The 15,282-nt window shown below is 38.0% G+C and overlaps 1 protein-coding gene and 1 pseudogene across 7 annotated transcripts in view; one reads left to right on the top strand and one right to left on the bottom strand.

Annotated features, from left to right (window-relative positions):
• Window positions 1-2,231: 2,231 nt before the first annotated feature.
• LOC145714761 (U6 spliceosomal RNA) lies at window positions 2,232-2,332 on the bottom strand (annotated as a pseudogene).
• Window positions 2,333-6,911: 4,579 nt separating this feature from the next.
• The window catches only part of HEPH (hephaestin), an 89,858-nt gene continuing 81,487 nt past the window's right edge, over window positions 6,912-15,282 (top strand). For 3 of the 7 annotated variants that reach the window (XM_081793655.1, XM_081793654.1, XM_081793653.1), the window contains exon 1: window positions 6,913-7,133. Coding sequence is in view for 3 of the 7 variants with exons in the window: in XM_081793657.1 (XP_081649783.1) it covers window positions 8,697-8,726 (30 nt within the window). In the remaining 4 variants the exon portion in view is untranslated. Of the gene's footprint in view, window positions 7,134-8,372; window positions 8,727-15,282 lie in introns of those variants that run through there. The other 4 variants (XM_081793658.1, XM_081793652.1, XM_081793657.1 and 1 more) reach the window with 3 other exon arrangements.

Raw genomic sequence — 15,282 nt, 5'->3', positions numbered from 1 at the left:
GACTGCTCAGAGCCTGGAGCCTGTTTCAGATTCTGTGTTTCCCTCTCTCTCTGACTCTCCCCCATTCATGCTCTGTCTCTCTCTGTCTCAAAAATAAATAAACGTTAAAAAAAAAGAAAATCTAATTTTACAAGTGAGAAGACGGTGGACAAAGAAGGAAGGATAAGCAGTGAACTAGAAAGATTAGGAGGGGCAGATAACATCATGTAATCTTATACTACAATATGAAGAAAGTATTGGCATGAGACCAAAGACAAGATGTGATCTGGGAGCAAGCATTGAATTGTAGGCACCCAAGAGGATAAACACTCTCCACAAGAGAATGGGTTCTTTTGCTGTTAAAAAATGATGATATGGCATTAACTAGAATTTTTCTCAGGAGTCCTCAATTCAATAGAAAACGATGCAATGAACAGAAGGTAGAAGATGACAAATGTTTGGCTATTTAATATAATGAAAAGTAATACAGAAGTTGAATGAGTTTTCTTGGGAGATTGTGAGCCTTCAGTTATTGGAGGCATCCAAGTAGTGTTTGTGTAGCCATTTGGAAAGAATACTTTATTTACAATTTCAGGTTTATTTTACTAATATTTTTTTCTTTGAATGAAAATCTACATGTGTGCTTAACCAAGAATATAAAACAGGTAAATGAGGCTCTTTTCTTTAATTTTTTAATGTTTATCTTTGAGAGAGATAGAGAGAGAGAGAGTACAAATGGGGGAGGGACAGAGATACAGGGAGGCACAGAATCTGAAACAGGGTCTAGGCTCTAAGCTGTCAGCACCAAGCCTGATGCGGGGCTCGAACTCTTAGACCCTGAGATCATGACATGAGCCGAAGTTGGACGTTTAACCAACGAGGCCACCCAGGTGCCCCAAAGATCCTTTAAGAGCACTGTGAGGCAACATAATCTGGAAGCAAACACCTCCCCATGTCTTCTGAAGTCTCCTTTTGATCACTATATTTTTAATCCAAGATACCCCGGGAGAATTTAAGGGTGCTAGGATGCTTAGAAGAACAAAGTTGTGACAGTGTTATAATGGATAAATTAGAATAGCAGAGGGACCGGCATTGACATACAACACATATTTGGGGAACAAGCTGGTTGATCAAGTAGTGAAACTATCAGGTACAACTGAGTCAACCTTGAAGTTGGAAAAGTCCCACCTGCCATTTTCCTAAAAGTGAAGTTTACAAATGCAGCGGTAGGATTTTGCTCATCATGAAGCCCGGCTCAAGGCTATCTTTTTTATTCATCATTCACGTATTTCATTCATCGAGCATATTGAGCATCAAGTCTGTATCAAATGCTACGCTAGGCTCTGAGGCTATAATTGGAAGCATGAACGAGGTTATCTCTGGTCTCACAAAGCTACCATTATAAGCTTTAAAGACAGGCAGTGAAACAAGAAATTTTAATAAACTGTTGTTTAATATACAGGGTGTATTAGGAGTATAGGGCAAGGTCATCTAAAAGAGAAACACGGGAAGTCAGGAAAAAACTCTGGAAGGAAGGGAATTTTAAAAAGAGACCCAAAAGATAAGTTAGAGAGTAAATAAGGTGAAGCATGTTGGAGCCAAATAGAACAACACATAAGATCTGGAGGTAAGAGAAAGCACACAGTACCTTGGAAAAATGGGAAACTGATATAATTCTGGCATGGGTGGATCATAGTATATGAGGTGAGGAAGGTCAAACAGTGAGCTAGAAAGATTAGTAAGGTGCACATCACAAAGGGCCATGTAGTCCTTGTTAAAGATTTTGGCTTTTGTCCTAGTGAAAATGAAGTCATTAGTTTTCTTAAAATACAGTTATAACTTTATTTTTCATGCATAGAAACACACACAAAAAAGAAACAAAAGTGAGTTTATATTCACTTTCCATAATTAAAAACATTAATATATGAAGTTTTGAAATTTAAACTTTAAACATTAAATTTCAAAATGAAAAATGCAAATCACTCTTTCCCAACCAGATCACTCTCCCTAAAGGAAACCACTGTTAAAAAACATATTTTTATGACTATCAGAAAAAATTCCTTACCCTACCATCTATGTGTGTACACACACACACACACACACACACACACACATAAGTACATAGATGCGTGTGGATGTATGTGTGTGCATGTGTGTATCTATAACGCAAATGCAAGATGTTCACTCTTTTGTGCCTTACCTTTTACTTAATGATATATCTTGGAGATATTTCCATATATGCATTCACACATACATATATTCAACACATTCTACCAGTTTGAATGTCATCCTTACTCAGGGGCCCTGCTAAACTCTGTATTACTCTAATTTCAGTCAATACAGCAAATGCTGCTGGAGGGTGTTAAGTAAGGTATTAAGTAAAAATCACCTTTGTGGTTTGGGAAAAGTAGTTTTGGCTGTTATTTGAAGAGCAGAATATGTGGGACAGGAATTAAGGCAAAAATCACAGTAAGGTGGTTATTATAATGATCCTGTTAAGAGATGAGTATGGCTCAGACCAAGGCTATGGCAGTGGAGAAACAGAGAAGTAGGTGTATTCAAAAGACATTTAGAATACTGATATGACAGCATTTGTCAATGGAATGCATGTGGAGAGTGAGACAAAAACTAGGAATCTTGGATGACATTCAGGTTTTTAGCTGGAGAAATGGGAGTGGGAGGGAAGATGCTATCATCTTCCTGAAGCTTATCCTGATGCCCACCCATTGAAAATGATCTCTCCTTTCTCTTAAGTGATATATCACTTTGTATAGGCCTCCCTCTCTCATTTACCATGTTCTTTAATACTAATGAAAGACTTTATTCCTGCATTGTCTAATTCTTATTTACTTCCAGCTTCTTACTGGGGGGTGGGGGAAGATAGGCAGGTGTAAGGAAAGTAAAGGGGGTAAAGAAAGAGAGTACCATTAATTGGTCAACTATTTTGTACTAGGCCCTTTTATAGACATTCTTCCATTTTGTTTTCACAACCTGATTTTGCAGGTGACAGATTAAGGCTCAGAGAATTCAAGCAACTTCCCTAAGATCACACACTTCAGGAAGAGGCAGAAACAGGATTAAAACCAGAATTGTCCATGCCCAAAACCCACAATCAGGAAGCCACATAATGTAAAGAAGAGTAAAGTAGGAGCTAATGCCATTCATAGAGCTGTTCAAGGAAGGCAGCCAAAAAACAAGACATATTAACTGAGCATGATGGGGAAAGAGAGGTTTGCCAAGACAGGTAGGAAGGGTCTGGGACAAAGAAGTGGGTAAATAAGTGTTAGGAGGATGCTCAGGGAATGTGTACATGAATAAAGTACCAGGAGGCTGAAGGAAATATACCTTTGGTCTTGGGACATAGATGGATACCTGAAGACTAGGGGTGTCAAGAATCCAAGAATCAGTCTGCATTTTCAAGTTAGCCAGCAGGGGGTGAGTTTCAAAGCAACTGAGATTTGAGCAGTGGTTCTCAAAGTGTGGTCCTCAGTCCAGCAGCATCAGCATCACCTGGCAACTTGTTGAAAATGCAGATTATCAGGCCTCACCACAGATTTACTGAAGCAGACACTCATTGCCTTAACAAATCCTCCAAGGAATTCTGGTGCATACTTAAGGGTGAGACCCATTGCTTTGGAGGGTTGAAGAAAGCGGCAAATAGAATTCAAGAACTAGTGTTTCCTGAGATAGCCCAGGACAGTTACACATTGCAGCAGTGTAGATGAATCCTTTCAAAGCATGATGGAGCCTGCTGGTCAGAAGTGGTGGTGGGGAATGTAAAGGGAGTGTGGTGGCTTCAGAGGTGTGGTCTCTAGGGGAAAACCTTTTCATCCCTGAACCTCTCCACTTTTTTCCATAGGACTTTTTCTTTCTTTCTTTCTTTCTTTCTTTCTTTCTTTCTTTCTTTCTTTCTTTCTTTCTTCTTTCTTTCTTCTTCTTTCTTTTAGAACTGTTAAGGGTAAGCTAATCAAATGACCCTGTGATAAAGCAGACAGAATGGCTATGCTGGAACACTGCCCATGGCTTTTTGTTTCTGTTTATATATTTATGAGAGGTGAGGAGGGGTAGAGACAGAGGGGGGACAGTATCTGAAGTGGACTCTGTGCTGATCGCAGAGAGCCTGATGTGGGGCTTTAATTCATGAACCGCGAGATCATGATCTGAGTCAAGAGTCATTTAACCCACTAAGCCACCTAGGCAACCCTGCCCATGGCTTTTATTTTCACCAAGTACCTTATGCTGTCGCTAAATTTCACTGTAAGAAGTATGGAAAGGAAAAATAAAACATTTATTGAAGGTCTTTAATGTGTTGAGCAGTGTGCTAACGGTTCATGCAAATGCAAGCTTATTTAACCCTCACAATGTTACAGTCATGGAGATTTATTTATTTATTTATTTATTTATTTATTTATTTGTTTATGAGACAGAGAGACAGAGAAAGAGAGGCAGAGAAAGAAGGAGAGAGAGAATCTTAAGCAGGCTCCGCACTGCCTGATGCAGTGCTTGATCTCATGACTGAGGTCATGACCTGAGCCTAAATCAAGAGTTGGAGGCTCAATGGACTGAGCCACCCAGGTGCCCCCAGTCATGAATGTTTTATTGTTTCTATTTTACAGATGAGGAACCAGTGGCTCAGAAAGGTTAAGTAACATAGTTCAGAAGAAACCATGTAGGATACAATCGCTAGTCCTTCTGACTTCAAACACCATGCTTCTTATATTAGATAGTGAGCTACCCTGTGAACCTCTCATCTAGCCATCCTAGGGCCATGCCTTGTGATTATCCATACAAAGTTAACTTGGAAATATCAATTAGGTGAATTGATAAATTGATGGGTTAGTGAAAGTATTTGAAACTTTAAGGACTTTTTCTTTCTTCTTTTTTTTTTTTGTTATTGAAGTATAATTAACATACAGTGTTATATTACTTTCAGGTATTTACTGTAATGACTCAACAATTCTAAACATTGCTCAGTGCTCATAAAGGTAAGTGTACTCTTGATCTCCTTTATCTATTTCATCCCTCTCTTCAACCACCTCCCCTCTGGTAGCCACCAGTTTGTTCTCTGTATTTTAGAGACTATTTTTTAACCTTTTTTTAAAAAAGGACCTCTTCAGGCCCTCTGCCCTTTTTTAAATCATATTATTTGGTTTTTTGGGGGTTTTGGTTTTGAGTTGTATAAATTCTTTTATATGTTTTGGATATTAATCTCTTATTGGATATATCATTTATAAATATTTTCTCCCATTCAGCAGGGTGCCTTTTTGTTTTGAGATTTAAGGGACTTTTAAGTACATTCTGGTCTTGTGTTTCTCAAATGTTCTTTTAAAGCTATCAACATTCCTTGCTGGTGCTCCAGGGTTAAGCACATTGCCTGGGTGGGCAGCCATACAAGTGAGAAAGTCCCTAGGTACCCTTAGCCCTGACCAATTTCTTTCTTTTCCTAGCCTTACCAGAAAAGCTACACTTTCATCTTCCATAGGTAGTGGGCATTTACTGTAAGATTCTGTTTGGGTCAATAGTTTTGCTGTCAAAAATAATTTTGAAAAATGATAAATCTAGACCACCTTCTTCATTTTACAGGTGAAGTACTGAGTCCCATAAAGGCAAAATCATGTATCCAAGATTACCTGTGTTTTCTTTAGTAAAATAACTAAAACTTAAAACCAGCATTCATGAAATATTCTTTTTTTTTAAATTACAGGGAGAGACAGAGCATGAGCATGGGAGGGTCAGAGAGAGGGGGAGACACAGAATCTGAAGCAGGTTCCAGGCTCTTAGATGTCAGCACAGAGCCCTGATGTGGGGCTCGAACTCACAAATCACAAGACCATGACCTGAGCTGACCTAAGCTGAAATCAGAAGCCCAACCGACTGAGCCACCTAGGCACTCCAAAATACTCTTTTTTTTATTTTTACCATGAATTAGTACAACTTGTTTTCTAGGAAGAATTTAGATTAATTTCTTTATTGAAAAATTTGGAGTGATAACTTTTTTTTGGAATTTTTTTTTTTGCCAGATATGTGCTAAATAGCTCATATGTATAATTTTATTTCAGTTTTCATAAAAGCCTTATAAAATAGGTACTATTATTATACTCAATTTTACAGAGGGAAAACTGAGGTTTAGAAGGATTTAATGACTTTTCCAAGGTCACAGGCTCAGGAAGTTGTAGAGTTGAGATTTCAATCCAGATTGTCTGATTCTAGTTTCTGTGCTCTTAATAAGTTGCCATGTTGCAAGTGTTTATATTTCAAAGCAGTCTGTAGTGGGGGTTATTCAAACTACAGCTTGTGGGCCAAATCTGTCCTGCTTCTTGTTTATGAAATTAACTTTTATTGGTTCATAGATATATCCAATGTGCTGCAATAGCCTGTTTTAATACTTATGACAGAGAGATGCTATATGTTCTCCAAATAAAATATTTACTAACTGTCCTTTTACTGAAATACTTTAAAAACCTTTATTCTATAGGTATCAAGTTAAACATTTTTTAGGTGTCTCCTGAGGAAAAACACCAGAAATATGCCTAGGATTTGTAGAAGAGGTAGGCATTGTGTGCCCTGCAGTAAATTGCTGAATGAATAAAACAAGCTCAGAAACCTAGCCTCTCTGCCTCCTGCAGTCTTCATTGTGTTGGCTTAAGTGTGTCTATATGACCTCTTTCTTGTTGTCTTTTATGAGTCACAACAGAGGCCTTATCCCTTCCACTCCCTGTCATAAATGCCTTAGAGCCTGGACTTGGATCTCAGCTTAATGGGTTTGATCCCCACCTTCCCCTTTAACTCTAAGGTCTGCATCCGTGCCAGGTAGGGAAAGAGGCAGATAACTCCAAGGGCTGCTGTAGCCTGATCCAGCTTCTTTTGATCACTAAGTATTTCTCAGGGAACTCTAGCTTGCGACTCCACCCTTCTCCCCGTCAGTTGCTTCTACTTGGCTAAGCCTGGGGTGCAGTCTGTGAGGGCAGCTCCCAAGTGTCTAGGCACTCTTAAGCACCTCCACTGGTTTATGAGCCAGACTTTGCCCCACCAGTTCAGTCTTTAAAGTCCTCCTCCCTGGACCCTGCTCAGACACTTTGAATCCAGGAGAGAAAGATGTGTCAAGCCTGCCTGGAGAACAGCATCTGCTTCTAGCCAAGATCTGTCATCACAAAGTAAGGATACTAAGTGGTGGAATCACCATCATACCTGTCTCCTTCTTATACCTTGTTCTGTTGGGTAGATGCAGTCCTTTCCAAAGAGGCATGAAATTCTCTGCCTTTTCTCCACAAATTAGTCAGTACCCATTCTTTCCTTATACTTTGCATTTTTGAAATCTCTTTTTCTTCTACTGTTAATATAAATAATATGCTCTCTTCATGGAATCCCAGATATGTTAAGTTTATAGAGCTGGGAGAGTCTGTATCTAGTTCTATGCCTTTATTATGCAAATGGAGAAACTGTAGCCGGGAGGAAATAAGAGCCTGGGCCAAGGCCAAATGGCTGATTACTGCCAGAGCAAACCAGGGCTGGAACCTAGGGCACTTGACTGAGGCTAATCACTTTCCACTACTCTCTCTTTCCAGCAGGGACAAGGATAGCCTTTTTTTTTTTTTTTTTTTTTTTTTTAATCCAAACTCCAGTTTCACTTAGAAATTTTAGGACCCATTTACTTTTTTTTTTTTTTAGTTTTTTTTTTTTAATTTAATATTTCCAGTTATTCTGGGTCTTCTCAGATTTTAGGATGTTGACCTATATTCTAGCTACATCTGGTCTCCTTGATGGAAAAATGTTGGTAATATAGTCCTGGGTTTTCACTGTAGGAGTTGCTAGAAATTGCAGAGGTAGAACTAATGTACATAAAAAAAAAAAAAACTAGCAGTAACTGGTGGACAGCAGGCACATAATTTTGAAGTCACTTTTCCTAACTCAAAAAGGTCCTCTGTTTCTCCCCTTAGCAGCACAGTGTGGTACTGTGGCAGCTAAAAGTCTAGACATACCCAGTAAAATCCCCAACTCAACTTTTACTTCCTGTGTGACCTTGAACAAGTTACCTTCTTTCTCAAAGACTGGTTTTATTCAATTGTAAAATAAGAATAAGAGCAGCCTTTTCACAGGATAATCATGAGACTTAAAGAATGCATGTAAAGTGGTTAGCCTAGGGCCTGACACGTAGGAAGCTCTTTTGTTTTATTACCAGATTCATTTTTCTCTATTACCAAGCAATGATTGCCTCAGAATAACAGACATGGCTGATAACTGTGCTTCACAGCAAGAAGGAAAAAATTTGGCGGTGGTGGGGCCCCTTCCCACATTTAATAATCTTTGCAAAGGGCCCCATTACTGAAATAGAGCTGCTGGAATCTGTGAGCTTTGAATGGGCAACTGGCAGTGCATTCTCCTCCCCTTTTCAGCAAAAGACCAACTACCAAGCTTCAAAAACAAAAATGAAGCCCACCCCCTGTGATTCCTCCTGAGATCCTAACCAGGATTTGGAAAACACCCAGATATGGTCAAAGAACCATCTAGTATTTTGTACCAAACCAGGATAAACAAGACATTCCAATATAAGGCACCCAGCACTGCCCCCTCGTCCATTCACCCCACCCCAGTAACACCAGCCAAATTGGAATCTTGGACTTAATTTATGAGAAAGGCTCTGTAACCCAGGATACTGACTGAACAGGGCTGGCTGTCTCTTGCTGGGGTCTGCAGTGCAGCATCACTAGGCTGCTGACATGAATATGGAAGGATTTACTCTAGCAAAGGTAAGCTTTCTTTCTTCCCTTTCCAAACCCTACCTCACCTTCTTTTCTTTGTAAAACCTTTATGTGGCTGGATTTAGGGGGATTTTTGGCCACTGGAAGAGAAAGTCAGTGGCAGAGAAGTTGGAGGAAGCTTGGCTAGGTGTGCAGGGAAGTTAAAGTGAACAATAGGCTCCTTTCATTCCTTTGGCCAAAATGACCAGGACCACCCTGTCTTAACTGCTTCAGGAATGGTTATGGAGTTGTAGAGAGTAGTTAATTTTCCTGTTGAAATAATGTGCTAGTAGTCCTCTGTCTCACAAATTGAGGAGTTTATTGATGTGATGGATCTGAAGACTAACGTGAGAATCTCAAATGCTTGAAACAACCACTTGGTTTCGTGTTTTGAGATCCAGATTGGCATAGATTAAGCCAATAAACGATAGCTGAACCAAACTATCAGCTTAAAATCTAAATTATTTCTCATACATAATGTCTAAATAGTAGAAATATTTTAGAAAACATGTTTTCAAATTCTGGCTTTGGCAGTAACTGGCTGGTTGACTTTGAGCAAATCCCTTCACCTCTCTGGGGTTGAAATAAGATGGTTTCTAAAAGTCTTTATGGATGTATGCATCTATAATGCATTCAGTCTTTTTACAGAGCATCTATTGTATTCCAAGCCCTTTGCTAGGGTCTCAAATCCATCTATTTATTTTAATTTCAAAATACTCCTGTAAGATAAATATTCCTATTTTTGGATGAGAAAACTGAGGCTCAGGGAGGTAAAAGTGATTTGTTGAAAGATCACATAGCTATTACAGGCAAGAGGAAGAATTTGATTCTAGATCTTCTGATTTCAAGTTAGTTTGCTTCTATGATACCACAATTGGAGTATGAAGAAATAAAGCAGTCTTATTACTACAAATGCAAATATGTAGTGGAATCATATTGTCCCAGGAATGATATAAAGGTGATATGCCAGAAATTATTGCCAGGCTGAGGTATCAGGACTCTTAGGTTCTAGTACTAGTTCTGAGGACTTTAGGTGAGTCCCTTCCTTTTTGGGCCTCAATTTTCCTACCTCCGGCATGCTAGGATACAGTAATAATGATTAAACAATAATACAAATTGTATTTGTACTATCTGGATCCTCTTGGGGCTTTTAACACTCCCTCCATTTTCTGTCCCAGAAAAGAAAGGCTTATACCTATTGAAGGTGAGAAAATCCCTATATGGAATCTATTTTTTTTTTTTAGTTTTTATTCAAATTCCAGTTAGTTAATATACAGTGTAATATTAGTTTCAGGTGTACAATTTAGTGATTCAACACTTCTATATAACACCTGGTGCTTATCACAAGTGAACTCCTTAATCCCCATCTCCTATTTCACTCATTCCCCCACCCCCACCAACTCTGGTAATCATCAGTTCATTTTTTACAGTTAACAGTCTGTTTCTTGGCTTGTCTCTCTCTCTCTCTCTCTCTCTCTCTCTCTCTCTCTCTCTCTCTCTCTCTTTTTTCCCCCTTTGCTCATTTGTTTTGTTTTGAGTTACAGAGTGAAGAAAGAGCATTAAACCTTTAAAAAACAGAGAACCAAAAGGTCAGTTTTGACAGAGGGTTCTGTTAGGAAGGCTGCTGAGATTAAGACAGGCTGCCAAGAGTAGCTAAGAATTCCTGTGTTCGCTTGAGTGATCCTTTCACTCTAGAATAAACCTGTCCAGCCCAGTGTAGCCCAATGCAGAGAGAAAGATGGAGGAAGAGAAAAGAGCATTGTCTTGTTGAAGGAAAAACTTGCAAATTCTAGGGAAAACAATGCAATTTGTCCTGGGTAATGGGGATCAGGCCCACATGATACTGAGATGACAGGAAGATAAGGTAAAGGAAAGAGAGGCTTGACCTACTGCTAGCTGACCTTCCCCCTAAGGCTATTTTCAAGTGTATATTAATTAAACTATATCTAATTCCAAGTAGCCCAAAAATTCATTCACCCTTTCTCTTTCTCTCTTTCTCCATCTCTCTCTCTCTATTTCCCCCTCTCCTCCTTTGGTCATCTCTTCATTCCTGTTTTCTTTCTTTTGATTTTATTTATTTCTTTTCTTTTCTTTTTTCTTTTCATCCAGGACTCTTGCTCACCTTGCTTATTTCATTTTTTTTTTTTTACCTTTCCCTCTTATTTTCCATCCTCAGTCTGGCCTTTCTTTAAGACTTCCTCCTGTGGACTCAGCTGGGAGAAAATAGCCCTACCCAAGTAAAAAGTTTACATAGGGTTTTACATCTTTTACCTCACTAGATTTTCATAGCAAACTTTTGAGGACCCCAAAGGAGAGATTATTTCCATTTAACAGATCACCTCCACTTATAGCTCAGGATATTAGGTGACTTGCTCAATATCACAACTAATACATGATGATTCCAGAACTATAACCCTTTTTTTTTTTCTAGAATATGAAAACTTTCAGTTTTACCATTAAATACCCAAGTGATCCTTAAGGAGTTTTATGGGTTTTCCCTTTCTTCTATTCTTATACTGTATTGTAAAAACAAATTAAAAATGACAACAGTAGCAACAACAAATGCAGTTTTGGGAAGAAAAAGAGGACTAGCCAGTGTGTTACAAACTAAGAAAACTAATATTTATCAGATGCTTATTAAGTACTCAATGCTATCTCATTCAAACACAACTGAAAACAGTACTCAAACCTGAGTTTATCTGACTCAAAAGTTTTGATTTTTTCATTATATCATGTTGCTTCCAAAGAGACTAATCTCAGCCATATACATATACATGTACATGTATGCTTAGTATGTGTTACTGTGTATCAGAACTTATGAGTGTGTACATGTTGTAGCTATCTATAAAATGTTAAAGCTTCATGATCCTGTCAAGTTTCATTTCTAAACCTGTTTCCCATTTGTAATAATAATAGCTATTAATACTTTTTGATTACTGACTTGGGCAACTTGATCACTTATTTGTGTCCTATGAACTTACAGATTTTAATTTATTTAATACTCAAAGCTACTCTGAGATGTAACTAATAGTATTAATTTAATTTCAAAGATGAAAACACTATGTCTGGAGAAATGAAGCAGTTTATAAAATCACAGAGCTTGGAAAAGTGGAGCCAGGATTTTGTTTAGGTAGTCTGATTTCAAACCCTGTGCACTGGATGAAAAATGGGGAAGACAATCCTTATCTCACAAAAGTTTAGAATTAACAAGATGGCAGATATAAAAACCATGCTGTATAGTGGGAAGTGCTAGGCAAATGCTAGGTAGCATTTTTCTCCCAGGATTTATTATCTAGTTCTTCTGGTCATTAGTCACCATCTTTTAATGCTTGTTCATTGTATGCTGAAGATCTGTACTGGTTTATTTATAGAATGTTTTCACATTTATTATGTACTTCTCTAATGGTGAAACTCTTACCTGGGGCAGTTAAGTGAGTTTAAGGCACAACAGCTTTGCTGGCATCTTTGCTTACACAAGGCCTATGTTATATCCAGACATTTGTTGAATTAAGACACTCCCTTCCTGTTGAGTGTTCCAAGGAATTTGTGTGACCATATGTGGTACTATGTGTAGACACATGTAAATGCACATGTGTTTCATTAGTGAATGTGAGTATTGGCAGAGTGTGAGAGCTTAAAATGACTTTTTGAGAGCTCTTTATGTAAAATATTTTTTGTAGTTCTGCAATTTGCATTTCATTATATTCTCAAATATTCTGACCCCACAAAAGTAGTAACTATATAATGCAGCTCTATTATTTTATAGATAGGGAAACTCAGGCTCACTAAGGTGATGTAACTTGTGTAAAGTCACTCTTTAAATCAGTGGCAAACTTGAACTAGTGTCAACTGGTGGAAAAAATGTATGTTTGTGTCACTTTATGACACTCTAGTAGTAGCTGTTTATGGCATACCTGCAGAGCCCCCATCACCATTTTTGGCATAAGATACACAAAGACTTCTAAGACATGATGTCCACCTCCAGAGAGTTTATAGTCCAATTTGGGAAATAAAAACAGTTCATGAGGTAGCTCACAGAAAGGTAACAAAAATACAAAGTCTGACTTAATGTAATTGGGTGTTATAGAGAGTAAGTAGTCTTTCAGAGGACACTGGTATAGAGAGCCTACAAAGGACCTTCTGGGGAAGTTAGGATTTAGATTTGCCTTAGAGTAGAAATATAGAACACATGGTGTGTGGGGACAGTGCAGATTATTAAAACAAACAAACAAACAAACAAACAAACACTATAGCCATGGGGGAGAAGGAGAAGAAAACAAGCAGTTACTTTCTGTTATGTTCTAAACTCTAATTGTACTGAGGCCCTTTTGTGTAAGTTTTCAAATTTATTTCTCCAACATTGATATTATTATATATATTTCATAGGTAAGGAAAAAAAGTTTAGCGTGGTTAAATATTACCAAAGGCTACCCAACTGGTCAGTGGGAGGCCTAGGTTTTGGAAAGAAAAATCCAAGAAAGGTCCTCCTCTATATCAAGGGCTTTCTGCCAAATGACATATGGAGACTGGGGATTAACACTTTGGCCACTGCTGTGTAGGGAAGGGCCTGAGATTTTGTAGGCAAGTCTATTGTTCTGTTTATTAATCAAGGTAAATATCTAGGCCTAGCCCGAATAAATATCTGGGAATTTCCTATCCATATGTGAGTCTGTGCATATTTTCGATTTTCTATTTTTGATTAACAGTCCCTATCTCATGAGTGTAGGACTAGGATTTAGTGAAATAATTTATATAAACCACTGAACATGGTGTTTAGTGTATAGTAACTTCTCAATAAATGGGAGTTTCCACAATTATCATAATCATAAATGATGTCAATTCAGTGTCTCCCTTCCAATATGAGTTTGCATGTCTGTTTCTAGAAGTGATTATAGCTACATGTGATTGCATGTTTCAGAATGTACAGGGTTTTCCCAGATATGGCTATGGATATGGCATATTCATGTTGTCTGTGTATATATGTATGTGAGTGTGTAAGTATATTTTGTGGAAAGTGGTATAGTAAGGTGATTAAGAATATAGACAATGGAATCATAATTTCTGGACTAACAACCCAACTCAACTGATTGTTAATGAGGTGACCTTGTTCAAATTACTTTACACTTCTATTCTGTAGTTTCTTCCTCCATAATGTAGGGATAATAATGGCATATGCTTCATAGTGCGGTTGTGAGGATTAAAATATTTAATCTACATGGGCTGCCTAGGTGGCTCAGTCAGTTAAGCGTTCGACTTCAGCCCAGGTTATGATCTAGCGGTTTGCGAGTTCAAGTCCCGCTTTGGGCTCTGTGCTGACAGCTTGGAGCCTGGAGCCTGTTTCGGATTCTGTGTCTTCCTCTCTCTCTGCCCATCCCCAGCTGATGCTCGCACTCTGTCTCTGTCAAAAATAAATAAACTTTGGGGCGCCTGGGTGGCTCAGTCGGCTGACTTCGGCTTAGGTCATGATCTCGCAGTCCGTGAGTTCCAGCCCCCTCTGTGCTGACAGCTCAGAGCCTGGAGCCTGTTTCAGATTCTGTGTCTCCCTCTCTCTGGCCCTCCCCTGTTCATGCTCTGTCTCTCTCTGTCTCAAAAATAAATAAACTTTAAAAAAAAAGTTTAAAAAAAAAAACTTAAAACAATTTAAAAAAAGATTTAATCTACATAAAACACATGGAATAGTGTCTGGCTTATGCACACTCAATAAATATCAATTTATTATTATTATTATTATTATTATTATTAAAGTACAAAGGCTCTGTGTGACAGTGTGGTTTTATGTGTGGATGCAAGTGCGTGCATTTCTGCTTTTAGATAAGATTGCATAAGCTTATGTATGTGTATTTATATTATTGTCTGTGTTTCTGAGTTTGACTGTAGCTGTGTATGGTATGACTGAATGTTTCATCCCCCCCCCCCGACAAGTCTAACATCTTGGCTGATGTACTATGAAAACCTAGAATGAAAGCCTGGAGGTTTTTGTTCTCACTCTGACTCAGGATTGGTCCAATAAAAAGGGTTTGTGCATTGCAGAGAACATTTCATCTGAGAAGTTAATATTTCCCTCACATATTCTCACTTGTTTTGTTTCACTTTTCACTTTTTTGAAGTATAACATATATGCAGAAAAGTGCACAAATGCTAAATTTATAGCTCAATATATTTTCCAAGTTTATAGCTCAATATATTTTCACAAACTGAATACACGCATGTAACCAGTATGTGTAGATCAAGATACATAACATTACTTAGAAGCTTTTATCCTCTTCTTTTCTTAGTCACTTTTCCCTTCCTAATGGGTAAACACTCTCCTGACTTCTAACAACATAGATTAGTTTTGCTTGATTTTGTGCTTTACAGAAATTAATTCATATAGAATGTACCTTTTTCTCTGGTTTCTGGTCTTGTTTCTTTCTGTAACATTACATTTGCGAGAGACATCCATATTTTTTATGTGAGGTTGTAGTGGGTTAATTATCATTGCTATATAGCATTCCTTTGTATGAATACAATGCAATTTAGTCATTCATTCTAGTGTTCATGGACATTTAATTATCATTTGTTTTTA

Source organism: Panthera onca, chromosome X (assembly GCF_046562875.1).
Source record: "Panthera onca isolate mPanOnc1 chromosome X, mPanOnc1 haplotype 2, whole genome shotgun sequence".
In the NCBI taxonomy this organism is placed as follows: domain Eukaryota; kingdom Metazoa; phylum Chordata; class Mammalia; order Carnivora; family Felidae; genus Panthera; species Panthera onca.
This window is presented reverse-complemented; position numbering and strand designations above follow the sequence as displayed.